Genomic DNA, 21,538 nt, shown 5'->3' with positions numbered 1-21,538 from the left:
AGTTACTGTTGTGTGGGTGTACATGCTAAGTCACTTCAGTCATGTCCAACTCTTTGCCACCTATAGACTGTAGCCTGCCAGGCTCCTCTGTGTGTGGGATTCTCCAGGCAAGAGTACTGGAATGGGTTGCCATGCCCTCCTCCAGGGGATCCTCTAGACCCAAGAATCGAACCCATGGCTGAACAATCATCCATTGACAGGGGAATACTGGATCCCACCAAAAAAAAAAGATACCCCACACCCAAGGGCAAAGGAAAAGCCCTGGCAAGATGGTAGGAGGGGCGAAATTGTGTTTAGACTCAAATCTCATACCCGCCAGAGATGCTTGGAGGGCTCAAACAAAACCTCATGCTCACCAGGACCCATGGACCCCACAGATACTGGGCCAGATCTCTGTTTGAGTCTCTTGTGGAAGTACAGGACAGCAATGGCCTGTCACAGGGACAGGGGTTCTGAGTGCAGCTACCTGAGCCTGTGGCATAAGCCCTCTTGGAGGAGATCACCATTAACCCTGCCATAGAGCCATGGAGCAGATGACCTGAAAACTGCAGAACAATTATACCAAAGAAATTCTCATGCTATTAAGAAACTTCTAGGGCCCACAACAGATTTCTCAACCTGGGTATCTGGCAAAGGGACTGAGAACTCACAGAGAAGTTGACTTTGGAGGCCAGTGGGATTTGATTACAGAACTTACACAGGACTGGGGAAATAGACTCTTGGAGGGCACAAACAAAACCTTGTGTGCACCAGGATCCAGGAGAAAGGAGCAGTGACTCCACAAGAGACTAACCCAAACTTGCCTGTGAGTGTCCAGGAATCTCTGGCAGAGGCATGGGTCTGTGGTGGCCTGCTGCAGGGTCGGGGGCAATGAGTGTGGCAGTGTGTGCATGAGACCTTTTGAAGTAGGTCACCATTATCTTCACTACCTCCACCATAGTTTGCTCTCAAGTCAAATACAGGGAGGGAACACATCCCCACCCATCAACAGAAAACTGGATTAAAGATTTACTGAGCATGGCCTGCCCATCAGAACAAGACCTAGTTTCCACCCCCACAGTCAGTCTCTCCCATCAGGAAGCTTCCATAAACCTCTTATCCTTATCCCTCAGAGGGCAGAGAGAATGAAATCCACAACCACAGAAAACTAAATAAACTGATCACATGGACCACAGCCTTGTCTAACCCAATGAAACTATGAACCATGCCATGTAGGGCCACCCAAGATTGATGGGTCATGGTGGAGACATCTGAAAAAATGTGGTCCACTGGAGAAGGGAATGGCAAACCACTTCCATATTCATGACTTGAGAACCCTATAAACAGTATGAAAAAGCAAAAAGATATGACACTGAAAAATGAATTCCCCAGGTCAATAGGCACCCAATATGCTACTGGAGAAGAGTGGAGAAATAACTCCAGAAAGAATGAAGAGATGGGGCCAAAGTGAAAACAATGCCCAGTTGTGGGTGTGAATGATGGTGGAAGTAAAGTCCAATACCATAAAGAGCAATACTGCATAGGAACCTGGAATATTAGGTGTATGAATCAAGGTAAATTAGAAGTGGTCAAATAGGAGATGGCAAGAGTGAACAGCAACATTTTAGGAGTGAGTGAACTAAAATGGACTGGAATAGGTGAATTTAACTCAGATGACCATTATATCTACTACTGTGGCCAAGAATCCCTTAGAAAAAATGGAGTAGCCCTCATAGTAGACAAAAGAGTCCAAAATGTGATACTTGGGTGCATTCTCAAAAATGACGGAACGATCTCTGACTTTCCAAGGCAAACCATTCAGTATCACAGTAATCTAAGTCTATGCCCCAACCACTAATGCTGAAGAAGCTGAAGTTGAACGGTTCTATGAAGACCTACAAGACCTTCTAGAACTAACACACAAAAAAGATGTCCTTTTCATTGAGGGGACTGAAATGCAAAAGTAGGAAGTCAAGAAACACCTGGAGTAACAGGCAAATTTAGTCTTGGAGTACAGAACGAAGCAGGGCAAAGGCTAACAGAATTTTGACAAGAGAATGCATGGATCATAGCAAACACCATCTTCCAACAACACAAGAGAAGACTCTACACATGGACATCACCAGATGGTCAATATCAAAATCAGCTGGATTATATTTTTTGCAGCCAAATATGAAGAATCTCTATACAGACAGCAAAAACAAGACTGGGAGCTGACTGTGGCTCAGATAATGAACTCCTTATTGAAAAATTTTGACTTAAGTTGAAGAAAGTGGAGAAAACCACTAGACCATTCACGTATGACCTAAATTAAATTCCTTACGATTATACAGTGGAAGTGACAAATAGATTCAAGGGATTAGATTTAATAGAAGTATGGATGAAGGTTGGTGACATTGTACAGGAGACAGTGATCAAGACCATCCCCAAGAAAAAGAAATGCAAAAAGGCAGAATGGTTGTCTGAGGAGGCTTTACAAATAGCTGAGAAAAGAAGAGAAGTGAAAGGCAAATGAGAAAAGGAAAGATATACCTATTTGAATGCAGAGTTCCAAAGAATAGCAAGGAGAGATAAGAAAGCCTTCCTCGGTGATCAGTGCAAAGAAATAGAGGAAAAGAGTAGAATGGGAAAGACTAGAAATCTCTTCAAGAAAATTAGAGATACCAAGGGAATATTTCATGCAAAGATGAGCTCAATAAAGAACAGAAATGTTATGGACCTAACAGAAACAAAAGATATTAAGAAGACTTGGCAAGAATACACAGAACTATATAAAAAAGATCTGCATGACCTAGATAGCCATGATGATGTGATCACTCACCTAGAGCCAGACATCCTGGAATGAGAAGTCAAGTGGGCCTTAGAAAGCATCACTATGAACCAAGCTAGTGGAGGTGATGGAATTCCCATTGAGCTATTTGAAATTCTAAAAGATGATGCTGTGAAACTGCTGCACTCAATATGCCAGCAAATTTGGAAAACTCAGCGGTGGCCACAGGACTGGAAAAGGGCAGTTTTCATTCCAACCCCAAAGAAAGGCAATGCCAAAAAATGCTCAAACTACCACACAATTGCACTCATCTCACACGCTAGCAAAGTAATGCTCAAGATTCTCCAAGCCAGGCTTCAACAGTACATGAACTGTGAACTTCCAGATGTTCAGGCTCGTTTTAGAAAAGGCAGAGGAACCAGAGATCAAATTGCCTATATCTGCTGGGTCATAGAAAAAGCCAGAGAATTCTAGAAAAGCATCTACTTCTGCTTCATTGACTATGCTAAATCCTTTGACTGTATAGATCCGAACAAACCATGGAAAATTCTTCAAGAGATGGGAGTCCCAGATCACCTTACCTGCCTCCTGAGAACTCTGTATGCTGGTCAAGAAGCAATAGTTAGAACTGGACATGGAACAACAGACTGGTTCCAAATTGGGAAAGGAGTACATCAAGGCTGTGTATTTTCATTCTGCTTATTTAACTTATATGGTGAGTTTATCACAAGAAATGTTGGGCTGGAAGAAGCACAAGCTGGAATCAAGATTTCTGGGAGAAATATCAGTAACCCTAGATATGCAAATGACACAATCCTCATGGTAGAAAGCGAAGAGGAACTAAAGAGCCTCTTGATGAAAGTGAAAGAGGAGAGTGAGAAAGCTGGGTTAAACCTCACCATTCAAAAAACAAAGATCATGGCATCCAGTCCCATTACTTCATGGCAAATAGATGGGGAAACAATGGAAACAGTGACATACTTTCTTTTCTTGGACTCCAAAGTCACTGCAGATGGTGACTGAAGCCATGAAATTAAAAGATGCTTGCTCCTTGAAAGAAAAGCTATGAGCAACCTAGATAGCATATTAAAAAGCAGAGCCATTACTTTGCCGAAAAAGGTCCATCTAGTGAAAGCTATGGTTTTTCTAGTAGTCATGTATGGATGTGAGAGTTGGACTGTACAGAAAACCGAGAGCTGAAGAATTGATGCTTTTGAACTGTTGTGTTGGACAAGACTCTTGAGAGTCCCTTGGACTGCAAGGTGATCAAACCAGTCAGTCCTAAAGGAAATCAGTCCTGAATATTCATTGGAAGGACTGATGCTGAAGCTGAAACTCTAATCCTTTGGCCACCTGATGTGAAGAACTGACTCATTGGAACAGATCCTGATGCTGGAAAAGATTGAAGATGGGAGGAGAAGTGGATGACAGAGGATGAGATGGTTGGATGGCATCACCAACTCATGGACATGAGTTTGAGTAAGCTCTGTGAGTTGCTGATGGACAGAGAAGCCTGGCGTGCTGCAGTCCATGGGGTCACAAAGAGTCAGATGCGACTGAACGACTGAACTGAATTGAACTGAATGGAGCTTGAAAGGGCTTCCCTGATAGCACAGTTGGTAGAATCCACCTGGAATGCAGGAGACTCTGGTTCGATTCCTAGGTTGGGAAGTTCCACTGGAGAAGGGATAGGCTACCTACCCCAGTATTCTTGGGTTTCCCTGGTGGCTCAGCTAGTAAAGAATCCGCTGGCAATGTGGGAGACCTGGGTTCGATCCTGGGGTTGGGAAGATCCCCTGGAGAAGGGAAAGGCTACCCACTCCAGTATTCTTGCCTGGAGAATTCCATGGACTGTATAGTACATGTCGTCCCAAAGAGTGGGATATGACTGAACAACTTTCACTTTCACTATGGAGCTTAAAATAAAGACATTTATTACCTCCTAGTTCTGGGAGTTCAAACTCAAGATGCTGGCAGAGCCGTGCTCTCTGAAGAGTCTTAGGGAGGCTGCTTTCTGGCCTCTTCCAGGCTTCTGGGGCTGCCGGCAATCCTCAGCTTCTAGACGCATCACTGCAACCTCTTTCCTCTTGCATTTCACTATAAGCAGAAGGAGGAACCAGGCTGCACCTTCCACACTTTGCTTGGAAATCACTTCAGCTAAATGGTCAGGTTCATCAGTTACAAGTTCTACTTTCCACCCAACAGTAAAACAGGCAGTATCCCAAGGAAACAGCGAGCCATGTGTCTGACTTACTTCTTTCCTGAAGCGCCCTGTGATCTCTCACAGCTCCCAGGAGAGATGATCAGACACTGTGTCTGGCTTTCCGGGCAAGATTTAAGTCATTTACTATAACCCCAAACAACAAGTGTAATTTTGGGAAATTTTGCTGTGACTGCAGGCACATGGAGGAAAAGCTTCCAACCTGGAAAACCTAAACATTATGGGCAATATTTCTGTCTCTTTAAAAAAAAAAAAAAAGTGTCTTCACTAACCACACCCAATTTGCTTCCTGGCTCTGAGGTCTCAGATGCAGCAGTTAAAGCAAAAACAGGGGCTCAAACAGCTCTCTGGAAGAAACCGGACAGCTCATCAAATCCTTCAAAAGCAGGTGAGTCTGGCTGAGAAGAGGTTCCAGAGCACAGAGCTGTAGGGGCAGTAGGATATCTGGAGTTGGAGAGGGCGTGGATTCTGGCCTGAGAAGGGGCCACGTGCTGTGCAAGCAACTCCACCGAGAGGATGCTGCCAGAGCGGGAGTGGTGGAGGGTAGGGAGGGGAGTAATGGTGTTTGTTAGCATAATATCCATGCATCTCATTTTAACATGACAAACTTGCTGAATACTACACCTTCCATCCAGTTGTTGTTGGGATAGACATTGAGTACACTTGATAACCCAGACATTTCTCTTAAGAGGAAATGCGTTCCCAAGGCGGGTCTTTAGAGCTGGAAGGCAAATAGAGGCCACTTAGTCCTAATCTCTCTTTTTTAAAATTTAGTTTCTATTTTATATTGCAGTATAGTTGATTGTAAATCAACTACTTTTTTGGGGGTAAATGGTATTTGAAGACTGAAATCTGGCACTAAGAGTGCTTGTTGCTACTTGGCTCATTGTTTTTATGCCTTTTCAATGAAGTTCAAAACTATACAAACATACACAACCAAGAATAGGATTCCTGAAAATAATTTTTTGCAGGTCTTTCTGCGGGGAGAGTAGTGGGAGAAATTAAATACATCCCACTGGGGATGGACAAAGAAATGACTGCTTTGTCAGGTCTCTTGGAACGATTTTTTGTGTGGCTCATTCACAACACAAAATACAATTAGGCTCGTTTGCTTCATTTGCTTTTGATTTTCACTAGTATTTTGAAACATAACTTTTCTGTATAATTGTTTAAACTATTTATATGGCTTTAAGATCAAATGTAAGTATATCCCAACAAGTCTAGTTCCCAGCATCTATCCCCGTGCCCTCCTTCCTCTTTTTCCCATCCCCATCTAAGTAACTTATTATTTGTTTAGTTTTCAGATTATTCTGCCATTGCTTGTACAGATGAATGAAAAACACATATATTACATTTATACATGTAGGTCACATTCCTCCTTGTTAGAGAAATGCTCGTAAACTGTACATTATTTTCTTCACTTTGCTTTTTTTTTGCTTAATCATGTATTCTACAGATGTCTCCATACTGGGATATAGAGATATACTTCATTCCTTCTTACAGTTGGCTAGTACTTCACTGTGTGAATATACTTTAGTTAATTCAATCAGGTCCCTAATGATGGTCATTTGATAAGTTTTTGGTCTTTTGAGGTTTCAAACAGTGGTGCAGTTAACAGCCTTCTGCATAATTTTCTTCTTCTTCTTCTTCTTTTTTTTTTATCGGTGTACCTTTGGGATAAGTCCTAAAACTGTGATTGATAATCAAAGAGTAAATGCTTAGGTACCGTTGCAATTTCTTGCTAACTTCTCCTCTGGTTCTTTTAGACTGTTTTTCTCTTCCCAATAGTCATGCAGGAGAGGACCTGTCTTCCTTAATCTTTTTGTTTTTAAATAGTTATCTATCTATTTGCCTGCATTGGGTCTTAGTTGCAGCATGCGGGATCTTTGTTGCCTCTTGTGGGATCTTTCCTTGGGACACACGGACTCTCTGGTTGTGGTGTGATTAGCTGCTCCATGGCATGTGGGATCTTAGTTCCCCAACCAGGGGTAGAACCTTCATCCTCAGCATTTCAAGGCGGATTCTTAACCACTGGACCATCAGGGAGTCCCTCCCCTATACCGTTTACCTATAGATTATGCCAACAAAGTTGAATTTTGCCTAACCTGTATGTGAGAAATAGTGTCATAGTATTACTTTAATTAATTAATTAATTTAATGGTTTTTTATGTTTTGATATGTTTTTCTTTGAGTGAATGTTAATATCTTTTCATATATTCAAAGGATTTTTACATTTTTTCATGAACTTGTTCATTCATATCTCTTATCCCATTTTCTATTGAGTTATTGGTCTTTTGTTTCTCTACTTTTAGATATTGTTTGTTTTCTAAAATATTTTTATTGAAGTATAGTCAATTTACTATAATTGCAGCAAAGTGATTTAGTTTTATATATATGTATACATTTCTGGTTCTTTTCCATTATAGTTATTACAAGATTTTTAATATAGTTCCCTTTTCAGTTCAGTTCAGTCACTCAGTTGTGTCTGACTCTTTGTGACCCCATGAATTGCAGCACGCCAGGCCTCCCTGTCCATCACCAACTCCCGCAGTTCACTCAAACTCATGTCCATGGAGTCAGTGATGCCATCCAGCCATCTCATCCTCTGTCGTCCCCTTCTCCTCCTGCCCCCAGTCCCTCCCAGCATCAGGGTCTTTCCCAATGAGTGAACTCTTCACATGAGGTGGCCAAAGTATTGGAGTTTCAGCTTTAGCATCAGTCCTTCCACAGACACCCAGGACTGATCTCCTTTAGAATGGACTGGTTGGATAGTTCCTTTTTACTATACAGTAAATCCTTGTTACTTATGTATTTTATATATAGTGGTGAGTGAAAGTCACTCAGTCGTGTCTGACTCATTGTGACCCCATGAACTGCAGCACGCCAGGCTTCCCTGTCCATCACCAACTTCCGGAGTCTACCCAAACCTATGTCCATCCAGTCAGTGATGCCATCCAGCCATCTTATCCTCTGTCATCCCCTTCTCCTCCCGCTCTCAATCTTTCCCAGCATCAGGGTCTTTTCAAATGAGTTAGCTCTTTGCATCAGGTGGCCAAAGTATTGGAGTTTCAGCTTCAACATCAGTCCTTCAGATGAACACCTAAGACTGATCTCCTTTAGGATGGACTGGTTGGATCTCTTTGCAGTCCAAGGGACTCTCAATAGTCTTCTCCAACACCACAGTTCAAAAGCATCAATTCTTCAGTGCTCAGCTTTCTTTATAGTCCAACTCTTACATCCATACATGACCACTGGAAAAACCGTAGCCTTGACTAGACAGACCTTTGTCGGCAAAGTAATGTCTCTGCTTTTTAATATGCTGTCTAGGTTGGTCATAACTTTCCTTCCAAGGAGTAAGCGTCTTTTAATTTCATGGCTGCAATCACCATCTGCAGTGATTTTGGAGCCCAGAAATAAAGTCAGCCGTGGTCTCCACTGTTTCCCCATCTATTTCTCATGAAGTGATGGGACCAGATGCCATGATCTTAGTTTTCTGAATGTTGAGCTTTAAGCCAACTTTTTCACTCTCCTCTTTCACTTTCATCAAGAGGCTCTTTAGTTCTTCTTCACTTTCTGCCATAAGGGTGGTATCATCTGCATATCTGAGGTTATTGATATTTCTCCTGGCAATCTTGATTCCAGCTTGTGCTTCTTCTAGCCCAGCATTTCTCACGATGTACTCTGCATATAAGTTAAATAAGCAGGGTGACAATACACAGCCTTGACATACTCCTTTTCTTATTTGGAACCAGTCTGTTGTTCCACATCCAGTTCTAATGTTGCTTCCTGACCTGCATACCGATTTCTCAAAAGGCAGGTCAGGTGGTCTGGTATTCCCATCTCTTTCAGAATTTTCCACAGTTGATTGTGATCCACACAGTCAAAGGCTTTGGCATAGTCAATAAAGCAGAAATAGATGTTTTTCTGGAACTCTCTTGCTTCTTCCATGAACCAGTGGATGTTGGCAATTTGATCTCTGGTTCCTCTGCTTTTTCTAAAACCAGCTTGAACATCTGGAAGTTCACAGTTCGTGTATTGCTGAAGCCTGGCTTGGAGAATTTTGAGCATTACTTTACTAGCGTGTGAGATGAGTGCAATTGTGCGGTAGTTTGAGCATTCTTTGGCATTGCCTTTCTTTGGGATTGGAATGAAAACTGACTTTTTCCAGTCCTGTGCCCACTGTTGAGGTTTCCAAATTTGCTTGCATATTGAGTGCATCACTTTCACAGTGTCATCTTTCAGGATCTGAAATAGCTCAACTGGAATTCCATCACCTCCACTAGCTTTGTAGTGATGCTTTCTAAGGCCCACTTGACTTCATATTCCAGGATATCTGGCTCCAGGTGAGTGATCACACCATCGTGATTATCTGGGTCATGAAGAACTTTTTTGTGCAATTCTTCTGTAATCCATGGAATTTTCCAGGCCAGAATACTAGAGTGGGTAGCCTTTCCCTTCTCTAGGGGATCTTCCTAACCCACGGATAGATCCCAGGTCTCCCACATTGCAGGCGGATTCTTATCCGCTGAGCCACAAGGAATATATAGTGGTATGTATCCATAAATTTGATACTCTTAATTTATCCCTTTTCCCAGTACCCTTGCCTGGAGAATCCCAATGGACAGAGGAGCCTGATAGGCTTTAGTCCATGGGATCATTGAGAGTCAGACACGACTGAGCAGCTTCACTTTCACTTTTCACTTTCATGCTTTAGAGAAGGACATGGCAACCCACTCCAGTGTTCTTGCCAGGAGGATCCCAGGGATGGGGGAGCCTGGTGGACTGTTGTTTATGCGGTCGCACAGAGTCAGACACGACTGAAGCGACTTAGCAGCAGCAGCTGACTTTCCTATTTGGTAATCATAAGTTTGTTTTCTGTGTTAGTGAGTCTGTTCCTGTTTTGTAAATAAGGTAATTTATTTTTTTAGATTCCACGTATAAATTGTACCATATAATATTTGTTTTTTTCTGACTGACTTACTTCACTTAATGTGAAAACATCTCGTTTTATCCATGTTGCTGCAAATGGCATTATTTCATTCTCTTTTATGGCTGAGTAATATCCGATTGTACATACAAACCAGAGTTCTTTACACATTCATCTGTAGACGAACAATTAGTTTGTTTGCACGTCTGGGCTACTGTAAATAGTGCTGCATGTATCTTTTCAAATTAGAGCTTTATCTGGATAATATGCCCAGGAGTTGGATTGCTGGATCATATGGCAACTCTATTTCTAATTTCTTGAGGATCTTCCATACTGTTCTTCATAGAGGCTATACCAATTTATGTATCCACCAACAGTGGAGGAGGATTCCCTTTTCTTCACACTCTCTTCAGCATTATTTGTAGACTTTCTGATGGTGGCAATTCTGACTGCTGTGAGGTGATACACCAAGGTATTTTTGACTGCATTTCCTGAGTAGTTACTAATGCTGAGCATCTTTTAATGTGCTTATTGACCACTTGTACATATATTATTTGTATAAAAGGGAAATGACCCTTCTTTTATAAAGGTAGGAAAATTTTTTCCTCTGGTTTGACATTTGTGTTTTAATTTGTATATTCCCACAATATCTGTTTGATTTTTATGTAATTAAATTTAGGAGTCTCTTTCCTTACTCTAGACTTCCCTGTGGCTCAGCTCGTAAAGAATCCACCTCCAACGTGGGATTGGGTTCAATCCCTGGGTTGGGAAGATAACCTGGAGAAGGGAAAGGCTACCCACTCCAGTATTCTGGTGTGGAAAATTCCATGGGTGGTATAGTCCATGGGATCACAAAGTGTGGTACATGACTAAGTGATTTTCACACAACCTTACTCTATTCCAAATCTTATAAATATTTTACCTATACCTAGGTTACAAAGATTTACTCATGTTTCTTCTATTATTTATATGGATTAAATTTTTCTACATTTAAATTTCTAATCTATTTGGAAGTTGAACAGCAAGAAGAAATGGACACAGTTTTATTTTTTCTATATGGTTGTCTCAATGTTCCTTATTAGTCCATCTTTCTTTGCGTTGATGTGAGATGCTACCTTACTGAATATAAATGTAGCATAATGTAAATGATTTGAATATAATTGAATATTGTGTGATCAACTTGGCCTATATTTGAATTTTCTGTTTTTGTTTCACTGTTCTGTCTATCCATGCATCAATATCATACTGCTTTAATTATAGAAACTGTTATATTCTACTATCTGGCAAAGCTAGTCTTACCTCATTTTTTTTTTTTTTTGGCTTGTTTGCCCAGGCTAATTATTTTTCCTTCATCCAAATACATTTTATAATCAACTGTTTTAGTTGCTGAGTTCCCTAGGTGGCTCAATGGCAAAGAATCCACCTGCCAATGCAGGAGGCTCGGGTTTGATCCCTGGATCTGTAAGATCCTCTGGAGAAGAAAATGACAAACCACTCTAGTATTCTTGCCTGGGTAATGCCACGGACAGAGGAGCCAGGCAGGCTATAAAAAATGGGGTCACAAAAGAGTTCGACACAACTTAGTGCCCAAACAACAATTTTAGTTGCATGGAAAAAAAAGTGATAACAAAATTTTTAATTTTATATATACATACAATCGTGTTAAAGAAGAATCAATTAATTTAAATTTGATGAACTTCTTTAAACATGAATCAGGATTGAATTTGGCCAAATGACTCTTCTGCACCTACTTTTCTTCTTAATCTCTTGATGGGATGTATTGTACAATGAAAATCCTCATGTTGAATCACCCTAGTATATTTGACAATCATACTTACTCATGTGATGCTGCTTTTCACATCTAATAATGTATTTAGGACTTTTGTATCAATATTTACACATGAGACATGTCTATAGCTTTATTTATTGTGAAATCTTTGTTAGCTTTGAAATCAACATTACACTTGCTTCATAAAAAAAAACTGAACATTTTCCTTCATTGCTATGTGATCAGGAATAGTTTGAGTAGCACTGAGATTATCAGGTCTTTAAAGGTTTCAGTGAGTTCCCTATGAAACTATCAGGACCTGACATTTTTGTGGAGATACTCTTAACTACTTGGCTATTTCTTCAATAACAATTGAACTGTTTAAATTTTCTGTCGCTACCGGGGTCAATATGCATAAGCAAATATTAGAAACTATCAGTGAGGAAAAGAAGAAGAAGAAGAAGAAGAAGAAGAAGAAGAAGAAGAAAGAGATGGAAAAGGTTCCTACTTACCTAAATTGACCCTTTCCCCCCTCCCTCCTTTTCTTAGGTGGTGTGGGTGCCTGCGCGCCAGAGTCTCTTGATATAAACATGGCTGCCATGCCAAACAACACTCTGAGGATCGTGCTGGTAGGGAAGACCGGAAGTGGGAAAAGTGCAACTGGAAACACCATCCTCGGGGAAAAAGTATTCGAGTCTAAGATTGCTGCGGAAGCTGTTACCAAAACTTGTCAGAAAGCGGTCCGGGAATGGAAGGGGAGAGAGCTTCTTGTTGTTGACACCCCAGGGCTCTTTGACACCAAGGAGACCCTGAACACCACCTGCAGGGAAATCAGCCGATGTGTCCTCGCCTCCTGTCCCGGGCCTCACGCCATCGTCTTGGTCCTGAGGCTGGGCCGTTATACACCGGAAGAGCAGCAAACCGTGGCGTTGGTCAAGAATCTGTTTGGGAAAGCAGCCATGAAGTATATGATCATCTTATTCACTCGCAGAGATGAACTGGGGGACCAGAGCCTGAGCGACTTTTTGAAGTATGCAGATGTAAACCTACGAAGCCTCCTCCAGGAATGTGGAGACCGCTGCTGTGCCATCAGTAACAGCATGAACACAGAGCAGGCTGAGAAGGAAGCTCAGGTGCAGGAGCTGATGGAGCTGATAGACAAGATGGTGCAGAACAACCAAGGGGCTTACTTTTCTGACCCCATTTACAAGGACATAGACCAAAAGCTGAGACAGCAGGAGGAACACTTGAAGAAAGTCTATGTTGATGAATTACAAAACAAAATTAAACTAGTAGAAAAGGAATATGCCCATAAACAACCAGCAGAAAAGGAGAAACAAATAAAGTTGCTAATGCAGAAGCATGAGGAACGAATGAAAAATATAAGGGGAGAAGCTGAGATGAATATATTTCAAGTTGCATTCAACATGATTAGAAATACACTTTCACACATATGGCACATGTTCTGGTAGTACAAAGTTTATTTTTACTCCTCATTTTACTATAACTTGTTAATACGGTAGTTTATAGTTTCCAAGGATGGTTAAAACAATATTTTCTGACTTCTTACAATCTGACTTCCTCTTATGATCTCTCTCCCTTGCACTATGCGTCTATGTCCCTAACCTTGAAATTGGAGGGATTTTGTGACTGCTTTGAGAAATAGTAGGTGGTTGAAGGAACACCATATGACTTCTAAGATTAGATAGGGAAAATGCCTCCTTGCTCTTCCACATTGATTACCCTTGGAATTTGCCCACCCTGTTGTAAGGAAGCCTGAGTAGAAGCCCAAGTCGCCCCCATGAAGAGAACCTGAAGTCACTGCTGCACTCCCCTGGCTGATATTTCATCTGCCATCTAGAATCAGCTTGCTGGCCTTGCAAGTGAGGCAACATAGAGTGGATTCTTCAGCTGCCAACTGATGAAACTGCAAAAAGCAAGGATGAGCCATCCCCACGGGGTCCTACCCAAATTGCAGATTCATGAGAAAAATAAATGATTGCTATTCTTTTAAACCACTATGTTTTGGGATGATTTGTTATGCAGTGAGGGCTGCATGCAAGCAGGCTAAGTTGTTTCAATCCTGTCCTACTCTTTTCAACCCTATGGACTGTAGCCCACCAGGCTCCTCTGTCCGTGGGATTCTCCAGGCAAGAATATTGGAGTGGGTTGCCATGCCACCTTCCAGGGGATCTTCCTGAACCAGGGGTCAAACCCACATCACTTACATCTCACACATTGATAGGGGGATTCTTTACCACTAACATCATCTGGGAAACCCATGCAGTAAGAGTTAACCAGAATTAAATAACTTTCCAGCTCATTCCCCAGCACTCCTGGTTCCCACCTGTCCTTCCACACAATGCCAATAAATTTAAGAGTTTATGAAATTGACATAACCAGGTAATGATCCATTTTGTAGAGTTCAAAGATTCAATTTGGGAAAATTCCAATGAGAAACCTTGCCTATGTTAAGTGTAGGCTCCACTGATGTAATAATTGATGTATTATTTGAATCCACACCTATGAGAACTTTGTTTGTGAAGCATGGGCTTCTCTGGCACCATTATTCTATGGTTCATGGAGATGTGGAAGTTGGCAAATTCTCTTCTTTTATTCTCTCCTCTTTTTGCTATTAAATGTATCTCTTTTTTTGCTATCAATGCCATCTAAGTATAGTACAGATTAACATGACTGTTATTCTATACATAAATATTTTATATGTCATTTTATTTAAATTAATTATTATAACAACCTTATAGAAAAGATGACAGTGAGTCTCAGGATTATAACTAATTTGACTATAGCCATCTGAATTCTTGCCTAGAGATCAATAGAGCTGAATTTTGATTCATATCTGCTGGCTTTTAAAGTTAAAGCTCTTTCAAAGGCACTAGTTCGATCTTTTTAGACATCTTAATTTTTTTAATTGGAAGAAATTGCTCTCCAGTATTATGTTGGTTCCTTCCATATTTCAACATGAATCAGTGATAGGTACACATATGTCCCCTCCCTCTTGAACCCCCTTTCCACCCCTGTTGGTTGTCACAGAGCACAACCTAGGGATTTGAGATCTCTGCATCAAACAGCACATTTGCTAATGGAAAGTTAATTGACAGGAGCTCTCCCAAAGGCCTCCATATAAACACTAAGACCCAGGCCCACCCAAAGACCCGAAACCTCCAGTCCTGGACACTTCATGCCAAACCATTTGCAAAACAGAAACACAACCCTGACCAGGAGCAGAAGGACTGCCCAAAGCCATATTGTTGGGGTCCAGCCCAGGTGGATCCAGGGAAATTCGAAGGAGAGACGGCATTGGTGAATACACTGGCTTTAATTAAATATTAATTAGAGATATAAAGAGTAATAGAATGAGGATAGCTCAGCAGGAAAATTCAGGGAGAAAAGAGGCTGAGTAGCTTGGTTTACACGGGAAACCAGTAAGACTTCAAGACAAGAAGCTTGCACCACTTACGTAGGCCGCAGGCGTCCTTCTGTTCTCCCAAAGGAGAGGAGACACTGAGGCCTCCCCGGTCAGATCTTAGAAGCCCAGGCATAATTAGTAAGCTTGGCGGGCTCTGCGCTCCAGATGGAAACTCAACCAGAGTTTGAGAGAGAGAATGACATGGGGAGACCAGCCTTTCGAGGAACTGATCCCATTTTTTATTTTTCCAGGGTCTGTTTTTATACACTTAGATGTTATACAAAAGTCACGCAGGGTCAGCAGTCCTGACTTTTATTAAAGTCAGGTGCTTCATACAAATGTATACAGAGGTCCTAGGGGTGTTACATCATCTTCTGGCCAGGGGGCCTGCTGACAATTTATGATCCTCTCCTTGTGACAGCGGTCAGTCAACCAGAACACTTATTTCTCCAGGGGTGATTATTCTTAAAACAGATGCCACCTTCCGAAGGTACCAGATAAAGTTACATTCCTATAGGGTGAGGGTGTAGTGGGTTTTAATTAAGAAAAGAATTTACTTAGCTTAAGGTCCAACGTGATTAATATCAAAGGTTAATACTTTTTTCTTCTGTATATTCATTAATGTGTATAAGGGCAGGGGATGTGGAGACTTAGCAGCAAACATTGGCTCAACAAATGAAAAACCCTTCACCAATACAATTTCTAATCAGCCCACTATACTTATACTAAGAGTTTTCTAACTTCTCTAAAGAACCTGTTTTTAGAAGGTTTAAAGCATCTCATGCCTCTCACGGTTGGGAGGCTGTGAGCAATCACATGTGGCCGGACAAGCCTGTCAGGCAGGCTAGAGAACCTTCAGAGGAGTTTGTAGGTTGAAACACTCCTATCACGCCCAGGAATTACTATTAACTGGAGCTGTAAGTTAACTCTTTTTCCGAAAGAGTTGGTGGGGGACAGCCCCTCGTCAAGTCAGAGGTGTAGGTGAGAGCACAAAGTAGTAAAGTAGGCAGACTCTGGTTATGGGGGTAGATGCTCGAGAATTTCCAGGGGGACTCCTGAGGCTCGATCCCGCCTTTGTGTATGTTGAGCCTCCTTCCTCATGACCTTTGCCACGGGCAGAGCACCTCTCGCTGGCCCCCAACACCATATCAAGCCCATAGACACCCGAACACACACTGCTAGACACAGCACTGCCTTTCAGAGAGACAAAGTCCAGTTCCATCCACCAGAGCAGAGGCACAAGTCCTTCAAACTAGGAAACTTTCACAAGACACTGGTCCAACCCCACCAGTGGGCTCTCTCCCTCTTTTAAAGTACTGTCCAAACTTCAAGTGCTCCTAACTGTAAAATAAAAACCTCTTTTCTATCAAATAGTTTTCGTTTGCCCCTGCACATCCACACTTCACCCCCCCTCTCCCCTTCAGTCTAACTCGTTGCCTGGGAGACTGATCTGCATGGACTACATAAGTGGGATCTCTTGCTATCGGTCCTCTGCTTGGTTTCTGCCAAAGGAAATCCAAGCAGGAGATCTCTTGAAGGTAGAAAAGCAAGATCAGTATATCTGTTCTCCTGCCTCTCTCCCTGCAGGGTCATCTCTGAGTAGTTGCTACCCTACTTTGAAGGTTATAGCTCCTCTTCTTGAGATCTCTCCACCCAACTCTCCTTCTGGATTCCGCCTTTTGTTCACCACTTAAGTTACTGATACAATTTCCTCACTATTACTGGACCTCTCCCTTGTCGTTTCCAAACCTTGTATCCATCTCTCATAGGAAGCCTCTTCACTAGACTCAGCTTCAAGTATATCACTATAGACCATCTTATTTTCTGCTAGAATCCTGGTGGATACCTCTTATGATACCTACTTCTTTTTCTATTTGAAAGCATTCCCTGATTTTTATTGTTTTTGTTTTCAATACCCTGACAGCAGGAAAGTCTCACGTGACTGTTGAAATCTCTGGGAAAATTTTACCCACGTAGACTATGACATTGGCAGTGAGCACATTAAAGGTTCTCTCTTGCTAAAATCATTACAAAATTTCAGTGATAGAGAGATGAGTTTATATTAAAATAAATATGGCAGATAACTCAAACTCAAATATCTGGAATTTTTACAGCTGTCCTTTGTTTTGTCTGTGAAAGTGACAGAGTGTTTACTGCATCCATGAAACTTAAGGACACAGGGATTGGAGATTAAATCTCGAGAAAATAACATCTCAAATACCTGCTCATTCTAAGGTTCATCACAAATACTATGAATGGAGTAAGACAACATGGAAGAAAAGTCTGTTGTGAGAAACATTCATAGTATATGTGAAATAACACTGTGGGCCCCAACTGCTATTTGCTATAAAAGAATCTTATGTTTATAGTTAGTTCCTTGTGAGTGATTCATCAGTGCTACATTATCTCTAGAGAGTGAACAATCATGCACTGCCCAGACGTATTTCCTTTATGAACCATTTGGATGAAATTTTCTCTCAGGGATTTGCAGAAGCATTATGAAGTCAGTTAGCTTGTGTGTTTCTAGGCTTGTGTTAGGACCTGATGAAGATGCAACTTAAAGGAGTTGATTTCTTTTCTCTCAAACCTATGTTCTATTATTGACGGTAAAACATACTCAGAAGAAAAATGAGTAATTGAAGTGAATCATATAGGTATCATCTTTTCCTTGATGCATGAATTCTTGACCATTAGATTATCTTCACTTTCATCATATCCCAGTTTTCTCTGAAGGTGGTTCTGAACCCTGAGGTCTCAGGAAGTTCCCGCAGTCACTGTGTGTACTATTCCTATGGTTGAAATATGCCACAGCCATGATCTGTAGTTGGGGAAAGTAGGATTCATAGGAGAAGACTTGAGGAAGAATTCCAGGTTTGAGGTCTACTCTGAAGGATGTATAGGATGTGTGCATGTGGATGATGGGATGATAAGCCCCTTTCTTTGAAGAAAGAGGAAAGTTAGGGTCTGGAGGTGAGACCATCAGGGTAGACTCAGAAGTGACAGCCTTCAATTAGGTTTGTGACAAGGTGAGTATCAGAGTCAAAGGGAGGGTCTGACATTAAAATTTTGAACTGAAGGTTATGTGAGAGGCCTAGGGTGAATGTGGCAGGATAATAACAATAAATATTCATTTTGACTGACTCAGTACTGACAATATCCCCACATTCCAGTCTTACATACTAAAAGATTTGTGTATATTGTCACCCTGCTTATTTAACTTATATGCAGAGTACATCATGAGAAACGCTGGACTGGAAGAAGCACAAGCTGGAATCAAGATTGCTGGGAGAGATATCAATAACCTCAGATATGCAGATGACACCACCCTTATGGCAGAAAGTGAAGAGGAACTAAAAAGTCTTTTGATGAAAGTGAAAGTGGAGAGTGAGAAAGTTGGCTTAAAGCTCAACATTCAGAAAACAAAGATCATGGCATCCAGTCCCATCACTTCATGGGAAATGGATGGGGAAACAGTGGAAACAGTGTCAGACTTTATTTTTCTGGGTTCCAAAATCTCTACAGAAGGTGACTGCAGCCATGAAATTAAAAGACGCTTACTCCTTTGAAGGAAAGTTATGACCAACCTAGAAAGCATATTCAAAAGCAGAGATATTACTTTGCCAACAAAGGTTTGTCTAGTCAAGGCTATGATTTTTCCTGTGGTCATGTATGGATGTGAGAGTTGGACTGTGAAGAAGCCTGAGTGCCAAAGAATTGATGCTTTTGAACTGTGGTGTTGGAGAAGACTCTTGAGAGTCCCTTGGACTGCAAGGAGATCCAACCAGTCCATTCTGAAGGAGATCAGCCCTGGGATTTATTTGGAAGGAATGATGCTAAAACTGAAACTCCAGTACTTTGGACTCTGATGCTGGGAGGGATGGGGGCAGGAGGAGAAGGGGACGACAGAGGATGAGATGGCTGGATGGCATCACTGACTCGATGGACGTGAGTCTGAGTGAACTCTGAGACTTGGTGATGGACAGGGAGGCTTGGCGTGCTGGGATTCATGGGGTCGCAAAGAGTCGGACACGACTGAGTGGAAGCAGGTGGTGATCAGTTCTGTGAGGTGTAGTTGTTCAAATAATTCAGTAGATATTCGAAGAGTTCAAGAGGAAAGTGAAAGTGAAAATTGCTCAGTTGTGTCCAAGTCTTTGCGACCTCATGGACTGTAGTCCATGGAATTCTCCAGGCCAGAATACTGGAGTGGGTAGCCTTTCCCTTCTCCAGGGGATCTTCCTGACCCAGGAATTGAACAGGGGTGTCCTTGCATAGCAGGAAGATTCTTTACCAATTGAGCTATGAAGAAAGGGCTTTGTAAAAGAGGACAGTTTGATTGGAAGGACAACAACCTTCAGGGTTGGCAAATTTGGGGGGTTTATGCCTAGAGTAGTGGCTCCCCTAGTCAAGAGGGTGATCTCTCTGTAACCATGGCATTTCATAAGGGAGGCTTCACGGGGAATCCTCTTGTGCTCTACCTAATAGGACAAGAGTTCTCTCTTACCTCACACCCATAAGGTGGCCCCCTGTGTCTTGGTGCTGCCTGAGGACATGAGTACTGCAGGGTAAGATTCCTGGGGGGACAAGACCAGTGTCCTCTGGAGTGAAACTTTAGAGCCAGATGCTCTTGGGTGAAATATAAAAGATGTTGCCATGTGCCAGAGGATAATGATTGAGGAGGCTGATTTGAAGCAACCATAGCTTTCACTGACTGTGGGACCCAAGTGTGTTCTTCCCACAAGTCAGCTGTAGGCCACACAGGATGGAGCCAGCCAAAGCTGGCTTAAAGGGGACTTGACTGGAAGTCTACCAGGGATCCCAACTCTGCCAGGAACTGGAGTTGAAATGACCAGCTGGAGGGCAGATAGCAGTCAGCAGTTGGACATGTAATGGTAGATTTCCAGGGGAGGCTATCTGCCGAGTCATTAATGGAGCTCCATGAGGAAAAGAGCCACTAAGTGTGTCTCCATTCCCCAAAGACCAGATTGCACCGGACTTGTCTTCAGTGGTTTCTTTTCTGTCCTCCAACCAAGGAGGAGTCAGAAGCAAGGCCAGTGGCTGGAGGAGGAGGAGGTGAGGGCAGGGGTGCAGATGGAAGCAGCCCTGTCCACACTGCTCGGCCTTCAGCAGAAGCTGGCAAAAGCCATGGGAAGGAGAGGCTTTACCCTTCAAAGAAATTCAGCTTGATTATTGGGTTGGATGCTTTAAGTACACAAATGGATGAGCAGTGGTTGGAGAGAGTTTCTGCTTAGGATAGCAGCTATCCAAGATTTCCTTCATGAGACACTAATGGAGCCAACATGATGGGTCTGTAGGAGAAAAGAATAAATGTCTTCCTTCTTTGTGATGTCTTTCTTACTTAATGCAGGGCTTAGATATAGATCACCTCGTTTGCTGTGGAGGAGAGCACACTACAGAAGAACCCAAGATCTTCCCCTTCTATTCCTGAAATAGCGGCATTGGGTGCTCTGAGTGGTGTAGCAGGAGTCCAGAGAAGCACTGTGCTCCTTAAGATTATAGGAAGAAGTTTGAGGTGGCCACGTCCCTCTCACAGACTGGTAATTATATGTAAATCCCACAGTCAGAACAGTCATAGAGGTGGAGTAGAGCCTGCATGTGTGAAATGGTAGAAGTGTCCCTCAGAGCCCTGATCCTTATGTACTCAAGATCAAAGACCAGCCTTGACCAGCTAAGCATCCATGCGGTGGAGTCTTCACGTCCTTGTGACTGAATAGAAAACAGGTGAGTGGAGACTCTCACAACAAGTGTAGGGGATAACTCTGGCAAACGCTTTCACTGTCCTTAGAGATCATGACTTGACCTCATGAGAATGACTTTAGTTTTTGACAGAGTCTCAGTCTGGTGAATAAAGTCAATGACCAAGCTTGAATACATGTTTTGGTTGAAAATAAAAAGAAGCTACAAATCACAGACTTGTTTTCTGTCCACTGTGGCGTTTAAGTTCAAAGATGACTCCACCAGAGGTGTTCCAGAGATGTTGAGTAATGAGCCCTCAAGGTTAAGGAAGCATGTCTGAAATGTAGCAGTCATTTGTAAAATGCTGTGTACAGAACCAATGAACAACCAAACGTTTGTCACAATCATAATCTGTTGAATGTAGACTCAAAATTACATATTCCTGGAAGATAGCACATACAGACGACCCTGATGACTTCACCCAGCAAGTCTTGAATGGTAGCCAACAAAGCCTGTCCTTACTGAACATTGACATGTCTCCATTGAGAAAAGCTGGCCTCAAAATTACCACGTCTGTTAGTTCAGACAGAATGAAAACCACAATCACAAAACAGTAATCAAACTGATCACATGGATCCAAGCCTTGTCTAATGCAATGAAACTATGAGCCATGCCGTGTAGGGCCACCCAAGATGAATGGGTCATGGTGGAGAATTCTGACAAAGTGTGGTCCACTGGAGGGGCTTTCCTGA

The 21,538-nt window shown here is 42.1% G+C and overlaps 1 protein-coding gene across 3 annotated transcripts; it reads left to right on the top strand.

Annotated features, from left to right (window-relative positions):
• Positions 1–5,199: 5,199 nt before the first annotated feature.
• Positions 5,200–21,018, top strand: LOC139182795 (GTPase IMAP family member 7-like). Of its 3 annotated transcripts, none has more exons than XR_011566369.1 (2): positions 5,200–5,358; positions 18,321–21,018. XR_011566369.1 is itself a non-coding variant. In XM_070788380.1 (2 exons), exon 2 carries the CDS (start codon positions 12,256–12,258, stop codon positions 13,135–13,137), a length of 882 nt encoding a protein of 293 aa, XP_070644481.1. In that variant the 5' UTR covers positions 5,205–5,358; positions 12,215–12,255; the 3' UTR covers positions 13,138–13,680. The 3 variants fall into 3 exon arrangements, 2 of the variants coding, with proteins under 2 accessions (XP_070644481.1, XP_070644482.1); XM_070788380.1 differs by lacking the exon at positions 18,321–21,018 and adding an exon at positions 12,215–13,680 and having other exon boundaries at positions 5,205–5,358; XM_070788381.1 differs by lacking the exons at positions 5,200–5,358; positions 18,321–21,018 and adding exons at positions 9,292–9,313; positions 12,215–13,680.
• The last annotated feature ends 520 nt before the right edge of the window (positions 21,019–21,538 follow it).

The sequence above is a fragment of the Bos indicus genome, chromosome 4 (assembly GCF_029378745.1).
Source record: "Bos indicus isolate NIAB-ARS_2022 breed Sahiwal x Tharparkar chromosome 4, NIAB-ARS_B.indTharparkar_mat_pri_1.0, whole genome shotgun sequence".
NCBI classification, from domain to species: domain Eukaryota; kingdom Metazoa; phylum Chordata; class Mammalia; order Artiodactyla; family Bovidae; genus Bos; species Bos indicus.
Note: the sequence above shows the minus strand (reverse complement) of the source record. Positions and strands in the feature narration are given on the sequence as shown.